The sequence below is a fragment of the Alosa pseudoharengus genome, unplaced genomic scaffold (assembly GCF_046254945.1).
Source record: "Alosa pseudoharengus isolate Yale_2024_CS ecotype anadromous, Long Island Sound unplaced genomic scaffold, YU_APseudo_1.1 YU_APseudo_1.1_scf_22, whole genome shotgun sequence".
Lineage (NCBI taxonomy): Eukaryota > Metazoa > Chordata > Actinopteri > Clupeiformes > Clupeidae > Alosa > Alosa pseudoharengus.
The window spans coordinates 14,625,264-14,653,014 of record NW_027468680.1 but is presented as its reverse complement, the minus strand read 5'-3'; the positions used below and the strand labels follow the sequence as shown (position 1 = coordinate 14,653,014).

Genomic DNA, 27,751 nt, shown 5'->3' with positions numbered 1-27,751 from the left:
CTAGTTTGTCAACTTCTTCTCCACATAAAAATTCAACACTGTTGATTATTCTGCTATCAGACCCCTCCAACATTGTCAGACTTCACTATATGGGGAAACCTGTAACTTGAGCTTATGTTGCAAAACACAGCAAACAGCAGGTGTTCCACTGAACAGATTCACAGTCAGTCACATGACAGGGACCCCTGGCTAGAGTTCACTTACGGTCAAACAACATCAAGTGAACTTGCAAGATACAACCTGCTAAGATATGACTATGGCATAAACCTTGTTTTGGATGGAGGCTGTATAAGGGCCCCCTAGATAGCCATCAACTCTTTTCTACATCCATTAATTTCTGCCTCTCCTTCTATCCCCAAGTCCATTTTGATGTGATATTCTATTTTCAATCAGCCCATTTCAATTAAGCAATAGTTGTGTCCACTGTGTACAGTGTCGTCCATACTGTAGGTTACATAATCACACCAGACGCAGAGCAACCAAATAGTCTTGTTTTTAATGACATCATCGAAGCAGAAGATGCATTATTTATGAAAAGGTAGAAAAAGAGCACGTCTCAGTCTTTCTCAATAAGTTAAATCCATCAGCGTGCAGAGGGGACTTAGAGGACTTTTTTTCTTTAAAAAACAAACAAACAAGAAAATAAAAATAAAAACAAAAAACAAAAATCAAAAATTGCAAGCAAAACAGAGGGGGTATTCATCCAGTCAAACAAACATACAAAAAAACATCCCCTATCCTTTTCATGTTTTTGTCTTTCATTTTTACAGTTCGAAAACAGGGGAAAAATAAGAACCGAAAAAAACAGGGCAAAACTGATGCAGGTGGCCCTGGAGTTCTCTCGGGCCTCAATGGGCTTTATGTTTTTTGTTGTTGTTTTTTTTTTTGCATTCCTTCAATTTCTTTTTTTTTCCAACAATAAACTGATAAGCATATGATTACAGCTGATAAAAAAAAGAACAAGAATAATATTACAATGGCAGACATTGTCATAATAATAATAATAATAATAATAATAATAACAACAACAATAATAACAACAATAATAATAATGGTGATTAAACAGTCCTGTACAGACAGCCGAGCCCTCAGATAGGTTGAAGCCTATAACCCGGTAAGACGATTGGTCGGTTCCTGCAAGGCTCGGGCTGAGTGACTGGCAGAGTGGACAGTGCAGGCTGGCTGGTGGTCAAACACTGTGGACGTCATCTTCCCTCAGCCGCCTCCTGTCTGAGGCCTGCAACACACCAAACACACACACTCCCGTGAGTTTTTTTAAGGTCAAACGGTATTCCGTTTTTCCAGTTCACTGCAGTGGTCATCATACAAGACAAATAGAATAGAACCTATTTTTGTGTGACCTCTACGCCAAGACGTCAAGTCTAATGACCATATAAGGCTGGATTATACTACTGTATGTGTGTATTTATGTGTATGGATTTATGTCTGACCTTGTCTCTGTGCAGTATGGTGCAGGGGTCACCTTGAAGGGTGAAGGGGTTGGGGGGTTGGGGTCGTCAGTCGAGCTCATGAACCTGGTCCTGCAGGGGGGGAGCAGTCCTGCCCGGCTCACACACACGCTTGGACATGATGTCCCACTGAGGGGTGAGCGCTTTGGGTTTGGTGCCTGAGAGACGACGAGAAGGGAAGAGAAGAGAAGAGAAGAAAAGAGAAAGAGGAGAGGAGAAGAGAAGGAAGGAAAGAGCAAAGTGAAGGAGGAGAAAGGAGACAATAAAGGATACAAAATAATTTAGCATGTAAACCTCAGTCAAGCCTTAGAACCCCACCCCCCCCCTCCGCTCCTACTTTTAATGGACGTTTAAGTGTGGGTTTTGTTGTGTAGCTGTGATTATGCGTCTTGCAGAACAATACCCCTGACAGACCATCATTTCCAGTAAATGCTGAGGAATCTGCCCTCTATTGGTAAAAACTAACACTGCAAGGTTCAGAACGTAAACACAAAGACAAACACAGTACAAGACATGCGTGCAGAGAATAAGCACGCGTGCTACAAACTAAAGGAAAATGTGCATCAGGGGACTTGGCAGCCCTTTGGCATGTGTACTGTTGGGCCGGTGACCACAGGCACTTTCATTACTGGGTGGCATTTCATCAAGGGTTTTGGGAAAGAAAGCAGATTTAAAAGTCTGCATTCATTCCTCTCTCTCTCCCCCTACCTCCCTCTCTCGCTCACACCCTCCCTCCCTCCCTCCCTCTTGCCCTCTCACTCACCCTCCAGGCCGTTGTGCTGCTCGTAGTTGCGCTTGCCCAGGATGGTGGGTGAGCCGTTGTTGAGGATGGGCGAGGACTTGATGGGCGTCATGCTGCTGGTGGTGATGGTGGCAGTGCGCTGGCCCTCTGGTTTGGGGGGACACGGGTGGGCCTCTGAGACAGGACAGACACTCCAGTTAACATAGTTACATCTAACCAGCCATCTCTCACACCAGTCACAACTACAGGTACACTTTGTGACAATTCCAGGCAACCTTTCAACCTTACAATTACAGACAAACAAACTAGTTAATTCATAAACATCCAAAGTGAAAAAAAAGGCAATATTTGTGTTGCCTTGTTATGCTTTTAATTCCTTTAAGTTATTTTGTGTCTTGCATGCCATGGTAGCTACTTTGTTTTAAAGACAATAATTCACACTTAATTGAAAAAGACTAGAGGAAAAATAAGCAAATAACAGTCAGATCTACTGTCAGGTGTGCGAGTGAGACCAGGAAAGGCCCGTTCCCTTCTCTCCTTACCCAGATATCTAACCACCGATTCCAGAGGCTTCCTCACCAACGGTTTGAGTGGCTGCAGCTTTTTGGGAATTTCTGGCAACCGTACCACACCTATGAAAGACAGCAGAATAAGCAACAGGCAAACCCAAACCAGCTTCATTTCTCCATCTCTGAACCCAGATTCATCCCAACAATGGACCTATGGCATTATAATGAGAAAGCAACCCCAACAGCATCAAAGACACATAGGACTGGAAGGCGTTTCAGGTTGAAATATCAACATTCCCTCACTTTAGAACACAATTTAAATGTATGGGTAGTTTGACTCAAGGCTCTGGTATAGTAAAACTGACTGAGCTAAGCATTTTTTGTTATCATGACCCACATGGAATAACATGACCCTTGTTTCCAGTAATTTTCAGCTTATTGACCGAGTTTTATGCATTGCTTTGCAAAATGTGTTTAGCTATGAGATTAATACATGGTGTTCATTTGGATTAAAGCATGATCTATGAGGGGTGAAAATAATAAAACTGTACTTAATAAATTGTTATTGTCCATTTTGAAGGATTCACTTTATTTAAGCCTCATGCAATTACATACGCATGACTAGTGTGTGGCAACGAATGCACTTCCGTTTGATGAAATACAAGATTTTCTCTTATACAAGTCACGGCACTTACGGTTGTGTTATTACATATAAAACTGAGGTCATGGTGAGATGACAAAACTAGCAGAGGGGTAGCCTGAGACAACAAGTGGCTTTCAAGTAACCAGAGCCTTTGACTCATGGCTAAGGCTTTCCTCCCCATTATGGGATGTAGAAACCATAGAAATAACTATGGTTTGGCCAGGCATGAAATACTGTTTTGCGACGTTTGGGACAGTCTGTGAAGGGTGACGATTCTACTGTATCGTACTGTCGCAGTTAGTCTTCGACACTCACACTCAGCCTTGATGGCGGCCGCGTTGACGGGGTTGTAGGGGTGCCGGCCCAGGAATTGGGAGCGCAGCAGGTCCTGGCAGACGCGGCGGGCGGCGCGGGTCAGGTGGGTCGCGTGCAGGTAGAAGGCCTGCCTCGTCTTCACCGCAAATTTTGGGCTGCCGCCGTGCCTAACCGGCAGGTTATGGCCACTCTGAAACACAGACAGATGAACAGACAGTTTCAGATGCAACAAAACCCAATTTATTCCTCATTGAGAAAGGGAGAGAATACAATACTGAAACCTCCACTTCTCTATGCACATTGTATTATTTGCAGCTTGACAAAAACATAATTTGACAGACTAGCAGATGGTTAGGGCCAGAGCCGTATATATACAGATACAGCTCTGGGTAGGGCTAGAGTGAAAGCTGGGTATTTTGCTATAATTATTCTTCATTTTGCGAGCATTTTACCATCACAGTGCAATATGGCTTCAGAAAGGAGCAGTGTACATTTCATTTCTGCTTATATTTAATTTCATTCTTCTCTCTTAGGACATCCTCTACTCCCCATATCTCAAAAGGGAGAACAGGCTGTGCTTTCACTTCAGTCTACCACCCACACAGGTACGCTTTGTAATGACATGCTATAAAGAGGAACCGCTCCAAAAGCACAGCTTTTAGTTCTGCGAGTTTCATTTTCATGTGTATCTTTATTCATTATTGTTGGATACCAGTTTATGGCAGACCAGGAGTGATCCCAAAATAAAAAAGGGGATCACATGACCTAACGCTAAACATCCATTCCTACTAGGACATCACTCCATGTTTTCTTCCACACAAATAGTAAATCTGATAACTATTTGAACTGCATGGTTCTGGCTGAACAGGTGTGGGGACTGACCAGGTTGTTGCGGTTGGGTCCCGGCCTCTCCCCATCCAGGCGCGTGGGCATCTTCAGACCGCCGTACTTCTTCCAGTATGTCCAGCAGGAGGCGCACAGCCGACACTGCATGTTGGGAGGACCCCACGAGTACCACTGATACGAGGTGGTGGCTACAGACGACATTCACACACACATACACACACAGAGAGAGAGAGAGTGAGAGAGAAAGAGAGAAAGAGAGAAAGAGAGAAAGAGAGAAAGAGAGAAAGAAAGAAAGAAAGAAAGAAAGAAAGAAAGAAAGAAAGAAAGAAAGAAAGAAAGAAAGAAAGAAAGAAAGAAAGAAAGAAAGAAAGAAAGAAAGAAAGAAAGAAAGAAAGAAAGAAAGAAAGAAAGAAAGAAAGAAAGAAAGAAAGAAAGAAAGAAAGAAAGAAAGAAAGAAAGAAAGAAGCTTTGTTTATTATCTCTCATTACATATTAATGCTTTATGTATATTTGCTATTAGGGATGCCTAAAAACCTTCCTCCGAAACGCAGAGTAGTCTTGCTCTCTGCGTTTGCATGGAGGTAAAAATCTCACCACTGTTCGGCTGGTACTCACTGTAGCAGCTCTCGCAGGCGCGGCCCAGCACTGCTGGCTGACCCGGGACCACTGCTGCTGCTGCTGCTGCTCCCCCGGGCCCGGGCGCCACGGCCGGAACCCCCACTGCTGCTGCTGCTGCTGATGCTGCTGCTGCTGCTGCTGATGCTGCTGATGCTGCTGCCGGAGCCCCTGCTGGAGCCCCTGCTGGAGCCCCTGCTGCCCCGCCGCCATTCACCAGGCCAGACAGCTTCATGCTGTTGGAGCTCAGCTGGTTAGGGTTTGGCTTGTTACTGGAGGGGAGGCAGTCAGAGGAAACACACACACACACACACACACACACACACACATTAACAAACATTTCACAAAACCACTGAGAATGAGAATACAAGTGTTTAGCGTTCTTTACTCAATACTACTAGTAATCTACACACTGAGTGGGGAGAAGGAGCATCATACGTAGATGAGCATCCTAATATGGCTTTGTCTCTTGACCTGTGAATACTCACTAGTTGGGGACATAGGCTGTCTTTTGACCTGTGAATACTCACTAGTTGGGTGTGTAGGCTTTGGGCTGTATTTTGCACACTGGCGCATGGCGTAAAACTCGTTTTCCACCCGCGCAAAGTTTAATTTGGTATTTTGCACGTTTATTTTTTAAACAATGCACCCAGGGGTGTGGCAATTAACAACCTAGGGAGTGGCCTGGCGCACTGTCTAAAAATCGCTATTGTACACCTGGTCAGAAGTCTATGGCGAGTTGTTTATATTTTATTTTAAGAGCGCATTGTCAACAGGCATATTGGCAGGTGCACGCACCATCTTTCTATCCTTCATGAACGCACACCAGCGCACGTCCATGCAAAACATTACAAATTGCACGATTACAATGGGAAACATAATTAGAATAAAGATATTACGAAATACTGTACATCTCATGATGAGTAGTTATTCACTATCATTTGCAAATTGGTAATGACGGTTAAAAGTGATTAGGGGAGAGGCGAGAGACACGTATGGAGCACAGCTGAAGACGCACGGTCACGAGATATAAGCAACTCCTCTGCAGGATAAATGTTGTTTTGTTCAGTCATTTGAGCAATATTTGGGTAAGTGTTGTTTTTTTCAGCCTATGTTTCCGATGGTAACCTATTGTCAGTCAATAGTGAAAGTAACTGTATATCCCTGTATAAAGTAACTGTATAACCCTCACTTAAGGGAAGTAACTGTATAACCCTCACTTAAGGGAAGAGGAGAGATAGACTTCTCTGCATAGTCTGTCTGCCTCTTCACCCCCTCCATGTTTGGTACTGTCTGTCCACTAGCCACTTGTACCACTGTCTTTATGCCTCACTGTTTGCGTGCTATATTAGCACATATGCATAACCCCCCCCCCCCCCCTCCATACCACAGCCTAACTGTGGCCACTTTTTCTACTTTTTTTTTCTTCTACTTTTTCTTAATAGTTAAATATATAGATATATAGACTTTACTTTACTTTTGCATTGTTGCACTGTTGGACTTACCTCATTTGCACTATCAACATGACCACTATCACCATTGCACTACCACCATGACACTCATTCGCACAGAGCACCTTAGAGCACCTTACCATACCTTACCTTATGCACAGAGAATCACAGGCTCAGTCCCTGCCTCAGTCATTGCAAGCGCCTCTGATTGATTAATCACCACTATGTGGATACTGTTTTTAGAATTGATTTAGATTAAGTGTTAGTTAGTATAATTTGTATTTTTGTAATTTGTATTTTAGTATATTTTTATATATTGTATTAAGTGTTAGTTAGTATAATTTGTATTTTAGTATATTTAGCATATTCTTTATCTTCTACTGTCCTTATTGCTTAGTTGTGTTTTTTATATTATATACTTTAATTACTCTTTCTGATGTTAAAGAATGTGTTTGTGTTGTATGTATGCTGCTGAGACCTTGAATTTCCCCTAGGGATCAATAAAGTATCTATCTCTATCTAACTGTCTTGTCGTTGACTAACACCTTGGTGAAGTTAGTTTTACTTTGCCAATGAGTTCAAATAATAGACGAGTGCAAATGCGTGAAGGCTATGCTAAGTTGTAGTAAAGCATGGTTTAGTGGAATGACTATTACATACGGTCTCGCAAGCAGCCTCCTTCAAATGCGCCGTTGAATGTCAAAATACCGATGCATTTATTTGACACTGCGCAATTGCGCCGTTAAAGGGAATGACAGATGTCATTCTCATTGGTTTAAATGATGTTACGCCCCGAACACACCCATATGACTGATTAAAAAACCTAGGAACACCTTGTCGTTTGATAACGAAACCCCTCCCAATGTGGACTGGACAGCCTACTAAATTTGAATATTAGTATAAGTATAAGTATAAGTATATATACTTTTTTGATCCCGTGAGCGAAATTTGGTCTCTGCATTTAACCCAATCGGTGAATTAGTAAAACACAAACAGCACACAGTGAAGTGAAGCACATACTAATCCCGGCGCAGTGAGCTGCCTGCTACAACGGCGGCGCTCGGGGAGCAGTGAGGGGTTAGGTGCCTTGCTCAAGGGCACTTCAGCCGCGGTCCACTGGTCAGGGCTCGAACCGGCAACCCTCTGGTTACAAGTCCAGAGTGCTAACCAGTGGGCCACGGCTGCCAATAAGCTTTTGACGAGTGACGATGCGCTTTAGAATGTCATGATAGGGCCCTTTGTCTTTTGACCTGTGAATACTCACTAGTTGGGGATGTAGACCTGCTTCAGTTTGCTCTCGGCCTCGGCTGCTTTTAACCGTTTCTGTGCCAAACAGAGGTCAAAGGAACATGGGTCATCAATTTATTAGTGACTGCGATCGGTGATGGACACAGCATGGTAAAAATACCACATGGTTATGAAAAATACCACAATGACAGAGAGGGACACAGAACAATGTGCTGTTAACCCGCAAAAACAGTTGGAATTACTGGAGGGGAAATGTTGCAAGTTTAAGCCACAAGTCCTGGGATTCTGGCTGGAAGATCCCTACATGAGGCTGATATGCCAGCTGTTGTTTTATCCGAACACAAAAGAACAGAAAAGGACAAACAAATAGCATCAAGAGATGAGGCCTGGAGGAGATATGACTGAGAAAGAACCAATAGACTTACCTGTTGGACATATCTGTCTGTGGTCTTCCACATGTAGTAATACTCAATAATACTGGTCAAGGACTTCCAAGGCAGCTGCAAGGCAGAAGGCCTTTAACGTGAGCACCACATTATATGCGTACACATACATATATACATACCACAGCTTGTCTTTTATAACCAGAAAGGGGTAAAACAATTAGGATCCATTCTTAAATGTCTTTATTCCCCCTCTGTGTTATAGAACCTGCAGTAAATCAGGTGTCCTAACTGGGGTCTGCGAGTTGGTCCAAGGCCCAACTCAGGGAGAGACCATGAAGAAACCCTCAGAATGAACAAAACAAAACTCTTAACAAAGAAACCTGCTGGCTCTCCATCCATCAAACTGGGCCAAAATAGCAACCAGCAGGAGGTCGTCTGCTTTTAAGACAAAGAAAACAAAGAGGTCTCCATTGTCCGCATTGTTCTCCACCTCTCCTCTACTGCTTCACCCATTTTTCCTTCTGCTCCCTCTCTCAACAAAACCACAAATGACATCTCTCTCTCTCTCCTTGCCTTCCCCCTTTTCAACTCTTTCGGTTGGCATTCCTTTCTTTTCTTTCGTAACCCTCATACCCACTCTCTCCTTTTTAACTTCTACACTCGCTTGGTCATCTCGCACGCACGCACGCACACACGCCCGCACACCCACTCTCCACGCCACACTTCTTCACTCACAAAGTCCTGCTGGATGTCGGCGAAGTCTTTGCCGTATTTCTCCAGCGCCTCCTCGAAGAGGTTGGCCTCCGAGGCGCTCCACTCCTCCATCTCGTCCCGACAGAGCACGGGCCCGCCCTGGGGCACCAGCGCTGCGATGGCCCGAGTCATGTCGTAGCCGTTCTTGTGCAGCGTGTCCATGGCATGGAACTGTGGGGCGGGGCAATTTCAACACTTAAGATTCATGTACATGGACACACACATATTTACACATACACACACACACACATACATACACACAAACACACATAGACAAATACATAAACACACACACAAACACACAGACAAATACATAAACAGACACACACACACACACAAACACATAGACACACACACAAATACATAAACACACACACATATATACACACATATACATACACAGACACACACATAGATACTGTAGATAGATAGATAGATAGATGGATAGATACTTTATTGATCCCCAGGGGAAATTCAAGGTCTCAGTAGCATACAGACAACACACACACATTCACTAACAGCAGAAAAAGTAATTAAAGGTATTTATACCATGGTCTAGGTTGAAAAGGGTGTCGTTTAAAAAGTGATAAAAAGACGTTCCGTTCGAATTGCCTGATGACAGTTCTAAATCACTGTGCTGGCTCAAACGCTAGTTGGTAACCGAGGCAGCATTGTCAACAATCAACTTGTCAACATTCCACAGCGTTGCGATAAACAGCTAAAAAACTAACGATTTTAGCTCTAAAACTCACTAGGGTGTGGCTTCTTAGGGACAGGGGTGAGACATGATGTCTTCCACAGTGTTGGAACTTGTCCAAGGCGTAGACTCAAATTGAAGATGTGTTACAGTGGCTCCCCCAGTACAGCAGCACAGGCCTTGAGTAGCCTTGGACACAATCTGTCAGGCCTTACTGATGTGCAGTTTCTTTAGTTGAGCTCTCACTTGATCTGTTGTGATGATGGGGGGTGTAAGGGGAGGGGAGGGGGAGGGGTGCATCTGGGATCTGTGTGTCTGATGGCTGTTGACTGAGGTCGTGGTCACCTCATTGTTCGTGATCGCCATGTGGGGGAGGGGTGCAATATCCAGTGATGGTGGGGGTACGATAGCCTGTGATGATGGAGGTGAGTGTTGCACTGGTATTGAGGAGGTATGGGGGTGGGGGCTGGGGGATGACCACCTCCTTGATGTCCCTGTCAAGCCTGCCAGAGTCGTAGACACCTCAACAGGCACAGGCAAGGAGGCGTCAGGCGGGGGCAGGGAGTGAGGTGATGGTGGCTTAGGTCGTTGGGTGTCACCGGGATCCAGAGCTGGAGAGACTGGGAGGCTGGGAGGTGGGGGTAGGGCAGGCACGCAAACAAGAGCCGTGTCTGAGTCAGCAGGGGTGGTGGACAGACCACGCGGAGCTGGCGGAGCGACAGGTCTGTAGTCATTAAGCTCACTAGGATGTGGCTTTTTAGGGACAGAGGTGAGACATGATGTCTTTCACAGTGTTGGAACTTGTCCAAGGCGTAGACTCAGATTAAAGATGTGCTTCAGTGGCTCCCCCAGCTCAGCAGCACAGGCCTTGAGTAGCCTTGGACACAGTCTGTCAGGCCCCGCTGCCTTACCCGTGTGCAGTTTCTTTAGTTTAGCGCTCACTTGAGCTGCTGTGACGATGGGGGGTGTAAGGGGAGGGGAGGGGTGCATCTGGGATCTGTGTGTCTGATGGCTGTTGACTGAGGTCGTTGTTGCCTCATTGTTCATGATCACCGTGTGGGGGAGGGGTGCAATATCCAGTGATGGTAGGGGTGAGTGTTGCACTGGTATTGAGGGAGTGTGGGGGGTGGGGGCTGGGGGATGACCACCTCCTTGATGTCCCAGAGTCGTGGACGCCTCCACAGGCACAGGCAAGGAGGCGTCAGGCGGGGCGTGAGGTGATGGTGGCTTAGATCAGGGGTTCCCAAAGTGGGGGTCGCGACCCCCCGGGGGGTCTCGGGACGGCGAGGGGTGGGTCCCGAAATGATTTCCATAAATCAAATAAATTTGGAAAAAATAAAATTCTGAAAAATTATGACTGGATAAGATCACCATTCACTGTAACCACCGCAAGTCATCTGTCAGCCGGCATGGAGGACGCACTGGTTGAGCTGTCATGTGACCGCACTTTAAAGACAGATTTTAATTCCAAGACGCTTGCTGAGTTCTGGATTTCAGTCGAGAGGGAATCTCCACAGCTATCCAAGGCCGCGATGGACGTACTGACGCCGTTCTTTGCACTGACATATATTAAAAACAAATACAGATCGCGTCTAAATGTGAAGGATGATCTCCGTGTGGCCGTCTCCACAATTAAACCAAGAATGGACTTGCTGTGTTCCGCGCATAGCGCGCATCCATCTCATTAGATGAGATTAACGCTGAAACGTAGTTGCCAAAATGTAAATTTGCGCAGCAACAATGTACATATGTTTACAACAGTTTGTGGATATTACCCTGACTGAGATATTCTTCTGTTAAAGCAACACCAAAGAATTTTTGTACATTAATATATTGTTTCCAAAATCATCAACTCTTAACAGGGTGAACGGCACTTCTGCATTCTCTTCGCGACCCTATATCGGCTATAACCGCACTATGCAAGTTTGCCAGATCGGGTAGCGGATCTGTAGTTCGATGGAATGAGACATAAGAAACTACAAATTTGACTTGCTTCTGATGTCGCAATACATTATACTTTCATAAAATCATGCAACGTACTCTACCTTGTCTGTAGACATCGTTATTTCCAAAGCCAGTGCTGGATAAACAAGCGTGCGTGCGACAGGAAAAGTGCTTTGGTGAAATTAAAGTATTTCAAAGTTAAGTTTGCACATGGCAGCAATAATGTGCACTCATGGATATTATTTTTTGACTAAGGTATTCTGCTTTTATCATATAGTAAAGTTATATATGTAAAATCATAACAGGCTGCTCTGTTCTTTTGTGTTGTCGTTAAGCCCGTGTTTGGATAAGCCTAGTGCGTATGGCCAGTGCGCACATTTTATTTTATTTTTTGAGTCACATCCAGGGATAGTGGGGGTCGCCAGTCTCTGGCACGGTTATTTTGGGGGTCGCGGGTTGAAAAGTTTGGGAACCCCTGGCTTATATCATTGGGTGGGTCCCATTGGAGATGGAGCAGGGCAGTCAAACCTGTTGTAGAAGTGGTTCAACTGGTTCGCCCTGTCCAGGTCCCCCTCCACAGAGCTGCTGCTCTTCTTCAGGCCAGTGATCATCTTCATGCCGTCCCATGCTTTCTTTCATGTTGTTTTCCTCCAACTTCTGTTCCACCTTCCTTCTGTAGTCCTCCTTAGCCTCCTTCAGCTTGACTTTGAGTTCCCCTTGCACGCGCCTCAGCTCTGCCATGTCTCCCTCTCTGAACGCCATCTTTTTCCTATTAAGAAGGGTCTTGACATTGCTGGTTATCCAAGGCTTGCTGTTGGGAAAGCAGCGTACAGTTCTGGTGGGAACAACAATGTCCATACAGAAGTTCAGGTAGTCAGCTGTGCACTGTGTGACCTCCTCTAAGTCCTCTCCATTCTGTAACACACTCCAGTCAATGCACTCGAAGCAGTCTCTCAGAGCCTCATCCGCTTCAGGTGTCCACTTTCTGAAGGTGCGTGTGGGAACTGGTAGCCTCTGTACTTTGGGCTTGTACATTGGCTGGAGATGAATGAGGTTGTGGTCTGACTTTCCCAGTGGGGGAAGGGGGTTTGCACTGTATGCATCCCTCACGTTTGCATACATGAGGTCTATTGTCCTGTTTGTCCCCTTGTAGGGCAGTCAACAAACTGGTAGAAATTTGTGAGTGTGGAATCCAATGTTATGTGATTGAAGTCACCAGAGACATATACATACACAGACACATACACACACACAGACCCCCATTAATACATACATATCTACACAGGCGGACTGGCAAATCATTCCAGAAACCATTGTTATCTAGCCAAGGTCTGCAGGACCTTCTATGTTGCTGTTGTGTTTAATAAGTGGAGATTGGCTACAGGCACTTATGCGGATCCCTGAATAAGGGCTCTGTGTTACCGGGTTCCAACCGTATTCTGCCACATGGGATAAAAACAGCTTCCACATGTAGAAATGTGCTGCTCATTACAAAGCCCTTCTTAATGAGTATTTGTGTTTAGGCACACATTATGTGTGTCTGTGTGAGAGAGTGTGTTTCTGTACATATGGTTGTGTGTGTGTGTGTGTGTGTGTGAGTGGAGGCTGTATTTTTTTTCCCCCATGGTATATTGGTGTCGTTGCTATGCAACAGAGCTAAAGGAGCGGAGATGATGGGTGATGTCATGACCCATCATGGTTTCTGAGGAGGCAGGCTTGGGGCAACACAAGTCCTCTGGGCCTCGCCGTGACTATAACATCAGCACTTCACCTTCCGCCCACACGAGGGCAGCGTTGAGGCAGTTCTCTAGAGAAAGGTCCTCAATACTGAGCAATTTTGTTACTCACTCAAGACGCAGTAAGAGCTCATTATTGTATGTGTGTGTGTGTGTGTGTGTGTGGGGGGGGGGGTTAAATCATCATTGGTCACCGACCTACTTGATTGGTATATTACAGATGAGTAAGAGTGTGTAAGGTTTGAGATTTGGGTTCAGACATGGGGCGTACAGTGTGACCATTTAGAACAATGTGTCCATCTTTAGAGGTTGGAGGGTTTGGGCTGGGAGCAGATGAACAGAATGTGAAGTTGTGTTATAGAGGTCAAAGGCCAGGTGCAGATTGCGGGAAGTCGGCGGTTTGCAGCGGTGCTTACCAGTGTGATGTCCCTGGAGGCGGCCGCCGCGCTCATGTGGAGGCTGGGTTGCCGCACGGAGCTGCTGCAGTCCAGGGCCCTCGCAAACGTACCGACAGACCTGCAGAGATGCACAGTCAAACACACACACTCTCACAGACCACAACCCAAACAGAACCGAAAGTGATGCTTGTGTGGGAGAGTGTGTAAGTGAGAGAGTAAGTGACAAACTGAGTGAGAAGTGAGTGAGAGAAAGAGAGTGTGTGTGTGTGTGAGAGTGTGTGTATATGTGTTCCTCACCGTGCCACCACTAAAAACTGGTCAATCTGTTTCTCTGTGAGCAAACTGCTCGGGTCCCAGACCTTCTCCTCCAGTTTGGACAGGTCTCTGCCGTCCTCTTCCCCTACACACACACACACACACACACACACACACACACACACACACACACACACACACGCACGCACGCACGCACGCACGCCACGTACACACACACACACGTCAGCTGGATCTAATAGCTTTTAATTTCTGATCAGGATATTGATGACATTATGTTTTTTAATCCATGCAAGGCATTATGAGAACAATATGAACAGAGCAATACCTTGCCTGACAAGACATTCTCCTGCAACCAGTATTTTCACTGTGTGTGTGTGTGTGTGTGTGTGTGTGTAAGACCTACCCTCGGCCAGGAGGTCAGTGATGTCCGCCTGATACTTGTTTCCAACGCGGATCTCCCCTTTATCAGCCAGCAGGGTCTTCTGCTGGGGATCATACACCAGGGAGTAGAAGAAGGCATCCTGAGAGATGGGGCAAGAGTGAGAGAGAGAGAGAGAGAGAGAGAGAGAGAGAGAGAGAGAGAGAGAGAGAGAGAGAGAGAGAGAGAGAGAGAGAGAGAGAGAGAGAGAGAGAGAGAGAGAGAGAGAGAGAGAGAGAGAGGGAGAGAGAGGGAGAGGGGGGGTGGGGGGTGAGAGAAAGTGGAATAGAACATTATGTCCAATATTCCAATATATGGTTTAATGTTCTGCATTATGTCCAATATTCCAATATGTGGTTTAATGTTCTGCATTTCTCATTAGTGGGTCACTTTGATACTAAAAGTATGATTCTATGTAATGACTGTATGATATCTGTACTGTCCCTGTGTATATCTCTGTGTGACTGTGTTTAGAGATAAGCAGGAACATTATGACTTTGCAGTGTTTCACTGTTCTGCATGGCTGCGTCAGTAGCTATCTGCTCCAGATTGCCAGACTGCCACTAATCAGGGTCTGATTCAGTGTAGTCCATGTGAGATGGGATGACCAACGCCATCTCCCGTCAGCCTGGAAGGATACTTAAACTCTAACTATTTCCTTGTCTAGTTAGAGCAGCTGATGGATCTTTAGGTGAAGTCATGCTGTCTCTCCCTTGTAAATAAACTCTGTTCCTGATTTTTCATACTATTGGTCTGACTGGGTCTCTATTAAATCTATGGTATCAAAATTACCATCAGGGGTGAGTGGAAGACTGTAATTTACGTGTTATCCATGAGATGTGAGCTATGCCCCTGAGACTTGTGAAGTCCAATGCAAATCTTAAAGCTGCAGTTGGCAAGTCTGACAGATTAGCCAAATTTTTGAATGTTTACAACTCTCATGCCCATCCCCAACTACCACCGAGCATCCACTCATCGAGTTTGTGCTCGTCAGTGCGCACCAGACTGCACAAAAACTGCCAAATTGACAGTCAGATCTCACACAGCCCTGCTCTGATTGGACCAGAAGAACCGGGAGCTGTGTATTTTTGCAAACCAAATAACAGGCTCTAGGTGGAGGTAGAAGTGCAGGGTTTTTTCTAAAACCGGCTGATTTATGTTGTTCTGTCGGAGCATAGTGTCGGTGATTACTGTGAAGATATGTTTTGTGTTTCGCAAGTAGCTTCCAACCTCAACGTTGTCTGTAAGCTCCACAGATCGTGGCTAGACAATTGAATTGAACCTCATCAATGCCTATGAACTACTGTTCAACTAAACCGTGTCAGATTTTTAGGCCAAAATGCACATCAACATAAACATAAGTGGATCTGTGTGCCAGTGTGTGTGTGTGTGTGTGTGTGGAATTCTGGCACAGCACTGAGAAGATTCTCCAGCCACCTCATTACAGAATGTGCAGGGAATCTTCTGGGTCAACGCACTAAATAATTCATATGAAAACGTATTCAAAATGCCTCGTGCACACTCACACTCACACATACACACCTGTTATGTAACTGAAATTATGGCAAACACATCTGGAGACACCACATGATACATTTTTTAAAATAAGCGTTACACAAGTGAGCTTGTACAAGCACATGTAAGCCTGGAGATGGACATAGAGAAACTCTGAGTCCATCATACGAACACATAGACACAAACCAACACACACACAGACTTACCTCCCGTTCCAAGTAGGATTTAAGCGCCTCAGTCTCATTTAGGAGTGTGACACAACACTTTCCCCTGAAACACATGCATCCCATTAATCAGTGTGAGTAAATATAGCAATATAAATAAACACTAAAATCTAAACCAACGCAAATCAATCTAACCCATCATTACCGGCCAAAGCAGATGTTTCCCACTCGTCAACCACTGCAGTCCTCCCATTTTAATATTTTCCAGTGAATCTCCCGCATTTTCAACCTGACCAATCACTCTCTGAAGTTGTCTTGCTACACTGCCCCGTCCAGTAAACCAGTGTCAGACCATCTGAGTTCATGTAGGACCAACCAAATCCCAACCTCATTGAGTAAAAGAAGCGGGCAGGTGGGAAGGCTACCGTATCCTCAAAGCCCAATGTTGACAGGTATGGTCTATGCAAATGGCACAGAGATGATTAAGGGATTCAGTACAAAATGTGAAAAGCTGTGACGGAGCAGGAGCGATTTGGGATGAATTATTTATAATCACTGTCAAAGTCTAGTCGCCTCAGTCTGAGGACGGGACAGACAGTCGATGTAGCAGAGGCTAAATAAGTCTTATTGGTATAAAAACATACATCATTGACCCTGTGCTTGTGATAATGGTTAATGTAGAGATGTGTAATACGCCACGTTTAGCACATCATATGCAAGCCATACATGGCATAGAAAGCTACTCTTCAAAATGAGCCAGGACACCCACACATGACAAAATGAACATTCTGCACACACTGGATGCACATATGCCTGAAAAAAACTGGAATAAAGTCAAATCCAATACCAAAAATGAAATGCAGTAGTTGTAATGGCTATCGCCCTACTTGATGCATCGGGTACAAACCAATTTGATTTCAATAATCACCTCTGTGTATAAATGATTCAATGTTTATAAGCAAGTAAAAGCATGTGTGTGGGCCCGTGTCTTGTACCTGATGTGTGTGGCAGGCAGTGACTCCAGCTGGCGAGACAGGAAGAGCTCTCGGTGGCGGAGCTGGTGCTTTTGCTTCTCGGGCAGGTCCAGGATCTCGGGGTTCTCCATCTCCTCCTCCATCTCTCCTGCAGGGCCCAAGGGGGTTAAAGGTCAGGCCAAACATGGAGTGCTTACAAGGTCACCGGAACGACCCTGACAGACTAAACTGGACCATCTCTTCAGTACAATAACAAAACTAAATATTAAATCTGCTTACAATTACTGCTCAGTCATTACAATTACTGATGAGTTACAATTCATCATGAATCATTTTATTTACAAGGAGTAAAAAAAGGTCAAACCTATGTACTTGTTCTGACCATTCAGGTATTGTCCACGGAATAGTCTACAGCAAATGAATGGAGCCCTATAATGTGGTCAGTCGCAGTAGGTATACTTGTGCCGCAATTGTTGGAAGTCGACATGGGGTATATTGATTCTGAAACACCACGTTTGGATGCTACATCAGTATTACCCTCACTAGCAGTGGTTGGACAACAGTAGTACTTGTTGCTAGGCAACAGTGGTGCCGGGTGCTGATGGCAAGTATTAGCTAGCACGGCTGATTGGTATGCGCCTGGCTTCAGGCTCCCAATGACACTTCCTGTGAGGGAGCTCTGAAGAGCTCCACAACTGAGTCATAAGGTCTTTATTAAGCATTCGTAAGCAGCTATTAGCACTTCCTGGAAGAGGCAGTGTACTGTTTTTTACTTAGACATTGCTTATATGGCTCAATGTAATCGAATGCCAACAGCCAGACTAAAAAAAATGTAGACGCTTTACAGACCTCTGTGGTTCTTATGGACAGGGTCTTTGTTGACAGACATGGAGACATTTTAGAGACATTACGTGCCAATCTCTCCCTCCTCCAAAACAGACAGACTCTCTGACGACACGGTGAAAACAACCGACTGAATCAGTATTGTATGGCATGTTGAGTCTGAGGTGACTGCTATTCATCAAGTTTATCGTAGTGATATACAAGTTCAGAACCCTTATTTTAACAACAAATACAAGTAAATACATAGCCGGCTATGTTTCAAAAGACCACCTTCTTTGTCAATATAGACCTCTGTGGTGTACTAATGTCCTTCCTTCATCACCTTCTCTCCTATCTTTCAATTCATTTTCGCCTCACTACACTCCAATTTCATTCCCTTACCGTCTCTCTCTGTTTAATTTGAAGGACAAATAGGCACAAAAGTGCCTTAAAATGAGTCCCGAGATACAATTGGCTACTTTGGAGACAGAGAGAGAGAGAGAGTTGGATGGGGAAAAAAGAGAGGAGGGGGAGAGAGAAAGAAAGAGAGAGAGGGGGGGGTTAAAGAGTGAATGGGAGAGTGATTGAGAGAGGGAGAACAGGTAGAAGAGAGAAGCAATCACAGGATTTGAGATGCAAGTGTCTAAAATCAATACATATTCCCAAGCTCATTCACTTGGTCTGCCAGCATTCACAATCAAATTCACCTTTCGGGTCCTTCACTGAAACGTGAATGCAAACCCAAAAGCACACACACTTTTAGGGTGTTTCTTGGATCACATTTATGTGTTTTAAAGAGAGATTCTGAAGGGCACCGAACTATAATTGCTGTCGTTAGTTCCACACCCTAGTGCAGACAATACATAATGGGCATGTCAGGTGATCGGACTCGGACTGCTTCCCCGCCCCCCGAAAACACTAAGGGCTCTATCTTCCGTGCGGGCGCAATTGACTTTGTATACTCGCGCGTTTGTCTTTCCTATTTTGCAGTCAGCGCATATTGGAATGTTCCCTCCACAGGTACATGCCTGTAAATTAGGGAATTCGATTGCGCCCACGGGGGCGGTTCAGCGAAAAGACGGGGCGTGTTCCGGCGCAAACGTTCACTGTTGATATTTTGCAGTTTCAGAAAACAATTCCGCCACAGACCAGGAACTCCCTGGTCTAAAGTCTGTGGCGAAAATGCAGATGCTATTTTAAGGGCGCATGCATGACCACAGGCCTGCATGAATGAATGCGTTGCACACCAATCTACAGACACCTCCGTGCACAGACGGAAACATTCAAAGCCTTGATAATATTTGTCCATTTCCCGGTTTTGTTCGTGCATTGGTGACCTAAATATTTAGTAGCCTATATAGTACAACATCTACATGCAATATCTTTACAACAACGCCTAATTACGACCTATTAATCTGGACAACTTTATAGGCTACAGCCCTATAAAGGCTAAAGTTACTTTTAGTTTTGTTCCAATTTACCGTTGTGTAAGGTTTTAAGCACCAAGCTTTGCTATGTTCCCTCCATCCTTTCGTTATTTTCAAAAAACGTTTTATATCCATGATGGCCTTAAAGTCTTGAGTTAGTGAATTAGCTTAAATCAGCTTTTCATGTGCTGTTAACCAGCAACAGATAGTACAAGAAAGCAGCAAGTATGGTTACAATTTCTGTACAATTTCTGTAGTTGCTGCATCCATTCATTGTTATTCTCTCTCCTGCTCAAATAAATGTTGTGCGTGAATTAAGTTGATGATAACGTGTTTACAAACTCTGCTTTACAGAAAATATTGTAAATAGTCTACTGTCACGCAGTTAATGGGATACTGTGCAGAGTTGAAAGTTAGGTCAACTTAAACGAAGCCCTTGCTTGGCCGCCTGTGCTGCGCAACGCAAACTTAGCTCCTCTCATCTATACAATGTAGTTCCCATTTCTGTAAACCATACATAATTTAAAAGAAAAATATTACCACTCGAGGGAAATCAGTGTGGTGTCCATGTGAAAAAATAGGCATAAATCTAGCGTACACATTTTCACGAATCACTGATGTGTTGATGACATAAATTAGGAAATGTTAGAGGACTTAAGGAGACGTGATGTTGAACTGCATGCCGATGCCATTTAACCCAAATGCCCCAGCGGCAGCACGGGAGAGAAGAGATTAACTGACAGAAGATATGCATTGTCTATAGAGAGGTAATGTTAGATTACATTGTACATTGCAAATATATCACCATGCATTCATAACGTCGTGATTCAGTGAGAATGATCCCAAAACATCGGAAAGTATGTCTTTGTGACAATTCTGTATTACATTTTGTCAAGAGGAAAAATCAATAGCTAACTGAACTCCTAACTCCCAACTGAACAGTGATTATAGCGCTGTGAACGCTCCTGGCTGCGCCTGGCAAATACGCCACCATAATAGCAATCAGCTATGGAACAAGCGTGCCTGTTGTTAAAGGGAATGTGAGATGACGCTCTGATTGGTTTATTGCACGTTACGCCCAAACCACACCCATGATTAATGTAGCTACTTCAGACCACCCCATTTTAGATTTGCGTTGGGCGCAACAGTCAATATCCCGCCGGTAAAATAGCATCAGCGCCCAAGATCCGCCCACAAAGTCACTTGCGTTTTGCGCGAAGACACTTCCGTTTCAGACCATTAAAATAGGGCCCTAAAAGTCAAAAGAGTATCAGCTGAGGCTACAGCTAGTGCTGGTCCCGCATCACAGCATCAGCAGAGGTGAAGGTCCCCAATTTGAGTAATCAAACAAAAAAACAAAAACAACAATATCAACCATGTTTTTAACTGGTCCTTATATGGCAACAGGCCATCAGTATGGGTTACAGTTCACAAGGCCATACACAAGGCCATACATATTTTACTGAGGTGTGGGAGTTACGACTTACTCCTCTGAATCATAACGGGCCAAGTTCAGCTAGGGGAATTTCCTCCCTCTCAGAAAAAGAGTGTGAAAGACAAGGTGTGCAAGAAACTATAGAGGGAAGGAGGGGAAAGCGAGAGGGAGAGGTGGTGAGAAAGAGAGAAACTTAGCAACAGTGACCGATGAGAGGAGAGAGAGACAGAGACGAGAGAGAGAGAGACAGAGAGGGAGAGAGAGAGAGCAGCTATTCCTAGACCGACCACCTCAGGTTTGTAGCCAAGTGGTCTGGCTAAACCACAGGAGCAATTCTCACCCAACTCCCTCGACCATTCACCTTCCACAACCAATCATCAATTATTCCTGAATGAATCACCTTACCAGATGAGAGGAAGGAAGGAGGCAGGGAGTGAGAGAGAGTAGGTCTATGTACGAGAGCTAAAACACAAGGTGCTATTTTGATCTAGATATGTGAAAAGTACAGGTTTGAATTAGGGGTACTCTTTAAAAAAAGAATTCTATGATGGAATTTTAACATTCAAAGTGTTTAAATACCTAGGAAAATGTAACAGCCACTATATTTTAATGGTGGCCTTCATTATGGCATCTGAAGTAGATATAAAATGTTTAATAAAAAGGTAACTCAAATGAATATTATGTTATAACTTTTTATATCCCAGTCCCATTAGATCTATATACATTGTGACATTCTCCTCTGATATGACTTATGAGTGTGAACTGCCTCGTCTCATTCATAAAACATCAAATCATTTTATGAATTTTTATTATTATTTTATCACAGCGTTGGACTGGCCTGTGGATTCACAGCCATAAAAAAGTAGTCACAGAGATGGAGCAGAGAAAGACGCAGGCCAAGTTCGCTTGCCACGAAAATGAAAGACTTCCATAGCTGGCCACCACACGGTACCACAAACATAAACAAAATGTGCTTAAGCTGACCATTTCGCTTGGCCAAAATGCTAATGCTTCAAAAGTATGCACCCGAGCACTGAGGGACTGTTTGGAGATCGCCTGAAATGAAATGGATGATAGCAGGAAGTTATTTGGTTATTACTGTGTCATTTATTCATTTGGGTGTTTTGAAATGCTCCCTCTCTTCTCAGCGCCTCACTCAGCACCCAGCAGCAGAGCGGGCGAGAGGCTCCCTGAGGTAGGGTGGGGCCACAGCACTTCAACTGAGGAGGAGGCAGCATCACAGAAAGTAAAATATTTAATCTGTGACTCACCCAACACACACAAACTTGTGCGCGCGCACACACACACAGAGAAAACAGTCTGACAAATGCCAACTACAAATATACTCCAGTGAAAACACACACACACACACACACACACACACTCTTTTTCTCTCTCTCTCTCTCTCTCACTCTGTCACTCTCCCTTCTTCACTCTCAAGTCTTTTCTTTGGGTCTGTCTCCTAAAAAGAGACTGCGAGACTAAATTAGTGGGAAAGGGACCAACACAGGCCGAGTTTGATCCAAGCTAGAGCAGAACAGCGCATGAATCACCCTCCCAGAATCCAGTGCAATCAAAGGAATAGTGTAGTGGTTCTGACTAGAAGACGGTCGCTGAGAGACCCGAGATGCAGGAGAGAACTGCCACTGGTCTCGAATGCTCACATCAGGCCTCTATCCATCCCTCCTACAGTCCCCCACTCTAACTCTCTCTCATTCCATCCTTTAACCCACATTCTATCATCTTTCTCTCATTCTCATTTCTTTCATTCACTCCATTTAACATCCTCCCTCCCTCCATCATTCCATCCCTCCAGCACCCCCCCCCCCCCCCAATATTCAATCCCTCGATCGCGTCTGCTTTGATTTTTCAAATATTGCGAATGCCGAGGAAGCCGCTGTGGGAATGCTGGCAGCGAACGCCACTCTCAAACTGGAGTCTCAACCACACCACTGAGCTCTCTCCCTCCCCACACACACACACAGATGTGCACACATATGCTCACTCTCAGACACACACACAGGACCTCTGCACACATAAAACAAATCATCACTCTTACTTTGTACACCATCCACCCTCCCACTCACCCCTTTGCATACGCACACACACACACACACACACACACACACACACACACACACAAACAAACAGACCCTCCGTCGTCGCCTCAGCACACACTCTGCATTTTCCATCCTCCCACCACTCCCACTCCCACTCCCATCTGAGAGGCTTAGAGCCCACACGTCACTGGCGGCGTGGGCTGCTGAGCCCAGTTCAGATGAGCGGCACCATTTAGAATTCAGCACACGTTAGCTAAGGCCAAATTATGAATATTCAACCATTTCAGCTAATGCTTTAACCTACATGCTTTTTATATATCGTACACTACCGGTCAAAAGTTTGGGGTCACTTAGAAATTTCCATTCCACTCCATTAAAGACAGAATACCAGCTGAGATCAGTTGCATTGTTTTTTTAGTCAAGGCAGCAGTTTTCAGATTACATTATGTGCTTACATTGCAAAAGGGTTCTCGACTGTAGAAAGAAATGGCTAGTATTCAATGCAATATCTACATTGCCCAATATCAGCAACCATTAATCCAATGTTCCAAAGGCACATTCTGTTTACTAATCTGATATAATTTTAAAAGGCTAACTGAGAAAACATTGGAGAACCCTTTAGCAATAAAAGACTGGGGAGTTATTTTTGTTACATTATGGCATAAGAAAAAAATTACAATTGCATGTCATTGGGTTTATAACTTCTCCAAAACACACAAAGATTTAATTGACTGGACTGAAAGACTGAACAAACATTTAGATATTAAGAACTTTGCCAAATGTCTCTAAACGAAATCACTCGGCCAATTAATAGAGATCTATACATTCATGTCACCCTTCTACTTAGCTGCTGAGCCAATCACAATACTTTAAAATGTTGCAGTGTAGCTGTAGATTTGCTAAATTTCAAGTGCCAGGGGGAAAGGGTGTCTGAATTACCTTTTCCTCTCTTACCATAAATAAGGAGGCTACTAACACACATTGCGAGAAGCGCAGGAACAATCACAATCACATCAACAATGACAGGTAGGCAATATTACCCTCCCTCCCCAGTTAACTTTCAGACGTGCATCGGTGCGATGGGGAGACTCCAGCGGAAAAGGGAATGCAGAAGGAGGCTGAACAAAGTTACCACACAGACAAGGGGCGTTTGTTGTAGCCTAAGAAGCTAGGTTAGAGGCTTGTGCTTATGACTGAATATATGAGTTCATTCAGGATACTGCAACACACACGTGAACACACATGTTATTAGTCCATGCTGCGTTTCACTAAACTCTAGACACTAAACTAGTTTGTTGCCACTGTAGCAGTGACGCTAGTTACCCTAGTTGGAGAAAGCTACCAGACACTCTGTTGTTAGCGAATCAGAGCAGGTCTTATGATTTTGAAAGTAACCTAATTTGTAATGTTAGGTCTTCAGCTGCAGCATTGCTTAGCAGCAAGCGATTTGTCATTTTAAATTGACCCGTACACCCGTACATAGTACATTTAAACCGATGTAGGGGTTTGCGTATGGATGCACTCGCATCTTTAACGTTTAAATCGGTTAGCAATACGTATCGGTGAATCTTTACACCCCGAGTACATACCATTTCTTGCATATACTTCATTGCATGTGTTAGGCCTACATTTTATCGTTTACAATTCTAATGAATATCATTTTACTGTATTGTCTGATGTGAACACTAGCCATTCAATGTTTGATACCATTTCATATATAATACTAAACAGCACTATAAGCTCTTACCAAAGGCTGTGTGAAGTAATTTTTCTAGATATTAGATATTATATGAGCTTCCTCCATCATCTCTGCAATCCTTTGGACCAATGCTCTGCTCAACTGTATTGACAAGACATCAATAATACCCAACATACACTCAGGTCTCTCTCTAATATCTCAGCAACAGCTCAGCATCCAGACATTCCATACATGGTGAGTTAACTGAGTGTGTCTGCTAGTGCTGGGAACATGGTGAACATGAGGCACTGTTGAGCACAGGGCTGCCTCTCATCCTTGGCCAACTGCACTTCAGAGACAGCGATTGATGGAAAAATCTGTGGTGATGATTGCTCTGTTGTTGTTGTTGTTGTTGGGTCTACTATTGCAACGAAGATGAAATCCCAACAACAAGGTAATGTGCAGAGACAATAAAACAGCCTACAGTATGTGCATCTCTCTCTCTCTCGAGAACTCACGTGCATGTTTGTCAGCCAAGGCAATCAGTGTGCTGGAGATGTCCCTGCGCCTGTAGAAACACACTACCTTGGCCTCCACATTCCCATTCGCTGTCTGTGAGGGCAAACAGACACACGTAAACAGCATGTTATATGTAAACACATACATACCATATATACAAACACGCACATCTCACATATGGTCTCACACACACACACACAGGCTGTAAAACAGGACACCCACATGTGCAAATATATAACTTGGGTGTCTCTTTCTCTCACACACACACACACACACACACACACACACACACACACTGAAAGTCACAGAAACCCACCCAGACATAAACATCCACAGATACAAACATACACAGCCATGGAGGTCCAGTCATACTGGCTTACCTTATTCAGTTCTTCTATTCGCCTAATGAGCAAGGGGTTGCTGGAGGAGTTTTCAAAGTACACATAATCTACGAGGAAAACACACACACACACACATTTAGAGATATTACAGGTGCAGCTGACATCCACATAGATTGTATGACTAAGAATTGAACCATTAAGTTCAGGATGAATCATTTAATAGATTTTTTTGGGGAATATTTTTTTTTTTTAGAAGGGGTGATTCAGCAGCCTGTTCACAAAAGGCTGTTACCATGCAAGGCCGAATGTGCCTCCTTTTCGAAGGTTTCCCTTCCATCTTAAAATGTCTCTTGCGAACCGACATCGGTACACTACAGAAATATAAAAAATATGAAATGTACAGCCCAAAAGCCCAACACCCTTCTGATTGGATTATAAAGTGATTATTAGAAAGAAACGCCGTGGCTGGGCATGGAAACAGCCTCTGGAGTCAGCAGTCGTAATTAGAGGTGTGTACAGGGCGGGGTTTACCGACTCATCTCTTCGATTGGACTTCTAAAGCACACAAGACCATTACTGCCTCACCGAGCCCCACCCCCCCCCCAACCCCCCCCCGACTCCACACCCCCACCTCCGGCTACTGGCCAAACATCCGAGTGATGGACACATTAGCAGCTGCAGTAAATGTTAAGCCAGAGTACTAAATGAGTGCTGGATACACACAAACACACACACACATCACATCAGAGACTGAGCGCTTGATGGGGCATCCATAAAAAAAAAATCCCTTTCACAACACTCATTAGAGACAGGGGCGGGGGGGTCCAATAAGGCCACTGTTATTTTATAGGGCTGCTGTTATAATGTAGACATAATTTGCTGGCAAAACAATGCTCTAGTGCAATGTCTCTAGCACTTTTGTTTTACATCATTCTTCTATCCAAAGTTGCCTCTGAAGCCAATCACCTGAACTGTGTTTTAGGCCTTCTTCACGACCAGCAACCTTTTCAGTTAAGTTTTGCATAGCTACTCTCACACACACACACACACACACACACACACAGACACACAAACACACACACAGTTATTTCACTATTTTACAAAGCAATGCTACAGTTTTGGTACCGAGAGTGAACAAGTACACCCACTAAGCTCTACAAGTAACTTTGAATAAAAGCATCTGCTGAACAATCAATTATACTAGGCCTCATTCAGCTTTCATCGACAAACAAACAACTCTGAAGTATTGCGAAGAGTGACTATTTCGAGAACTTCACAGTAACTTGCACAGTTGGGACATCTGGCATGCGTGTCAGCGGCCTACGTGTTTCTCCAGGTCATATTCTACACTCTCCTAAAGCCTGCACGTGAACTAGGCCTATACTATGGCCGCTCCATGCTATAAAGAACTTTAAAGGGGCTAACCATCTCAGCATCTTCCACACCACAATCAATGATCTTCTCTGAAGCAAAAGTCAACAGAGTTCTCCCCGGGCATGGGCTGCACTGCTCTCAAAGTCTCGTGGTGTCAATTCTGAAGGCTGTAAAGGTGACATGTTTAAATGTATATGAAGGATTAGGAATAACATTTGAACGAATCAAGGTCGCTAGTCTTCCTTTCTTCGTACACTCTCCAGACGATTTCCTGCCAGGCAAATAAAGCCAGAAGAAAAAGTTGGTGGGTTTTTCTTTTTTTTCTGCCCGCTCTCGAGCTTGCATCAGGAATTCCCCTTCTAGTACTGAAGCCAAACCCTTGCCTGACAAACACACACGCCTGAGATTCATTTTTGAAGCTCAGCACACACACACACACACACACACACACACACACACGCCGAGGCGCCCTCGATTAAATGCGCGGCTTCTGAAGCCTCACTCAGCAGGAGGACGGGCCCCGAAACTGCTGGTCCCTTTAGCCAGCCAGCCAGCCAGTCGGTTAGCCTCAGAGCCGAAGGGTGCAGGGCTTTGAGGGTGAGGCGCGCGCGAGAGAGAGAGAGAGAGAGCGAGAGAGAGAGAGAGAGAGAGAGAGAGAGAGAGAGAGAGAGAGAGAGAGAGAGAGAGCGAGAGAGAGAGAGCGAGAGGCGAGCCGTACAGGGTTGCTCTTTCACCCGCAGTGTCAGGAATGAAAAACAACTCACAGCAGGCGTGCGCATGCAAACATGAAGACACACACACACACACACAAAAACAACACATACACACAGAGTGAAATGTATGGAATAGCGGCCAGGGACAAATATGCACCATACCACCAGCACAGTTGGTGGAGACCTTTGGCATTCATGTTCATCTTCTTTCTCCTTCTCTCTCCATGTCTCAACCCAGACACACACACGCGCACGCATCTCAGCCTCTTATCTTCCTTCTCAA

The 27,751-nt window shown here is 44.6% G+C and overlaps 1 protein-coding gene across 3 annotated transcripts in view; it reads right to left on the bottom strand.

Annotated features, from left to right (window-relative positions):
- Positions 1-477: 477 nt before the first annotated feature.
- Positions 478-27,751, bottom strand: part of mta1 (metastasis associated 1) — a 35,518-nt gene continuing 8,244 nt past the window's right edge. Inside the window, exons 2-18 of one of the 3 annotated variants that reach the window (XR_012990467.1) lie at positions 25,421-25,488; positions 25,040-25,133; positions 17,121-17,247; positions 16,168-16,231; positions 14,432-14,549; positions 14,050-14,152; positions 13,771-13,870; positions 8,960-9,148; positions 8,264-8,338; positions 7,855-7,913; positions 5,140-5,411; positions 4,561-4,712; positions 3,679-3,868; positions 2,754-2,843; positions 2,233-2,385; positions 1,452-1,627; positions 478-1,237 (exon numbers count right to left, since the gene is read on the bottom strand). Coding sequence is in view for 1 of the 3 variants with exons in the window: in XM_076300681.1 (XP_076156796.1) it covers positions 1,518-1,627; positions 2,233-2,385; positions 2,754-2,843; positions 3,679-3,868; positions 4,561-4,712; positions 5,119-5,411; positions 7,855-7,913; positions 8,264-8,338; positions 8,960-9,148; positions 13,771-13,870; positions 14,050-14,152; positions 14,432-14,549; positions 16,168-16,231; positions 17,121-17,247; positions 25,040-25,133; positions 25,421-25,488 (1,985 nt within the window). In the remaining 2 variants the exon portion in view is untranslated. Of the gene's footprint in view, positions 1,238-1,451; positions 1,628-2,232; positions 2,386-2,753; positions 2,844-3,678; positions 3,869-4,560; positions 4,713-5,118; positions 5,412-7,854; positions 7,914-8,263; positions 8,339-8,959; positions 9,149-13,770; positions 13,871-14,049; positions 14,153-14,431; positions 14,550-16,167; positions 16,232-17,120; positions 17,248-25,039; positions 25,134-25,420; positions 25,489-27,751 lie in introns of all 3 variants that reach the window. The other 2 variants (XR_012990466.1, XM_076300681.1) reach the window with 2 other exon arrangements.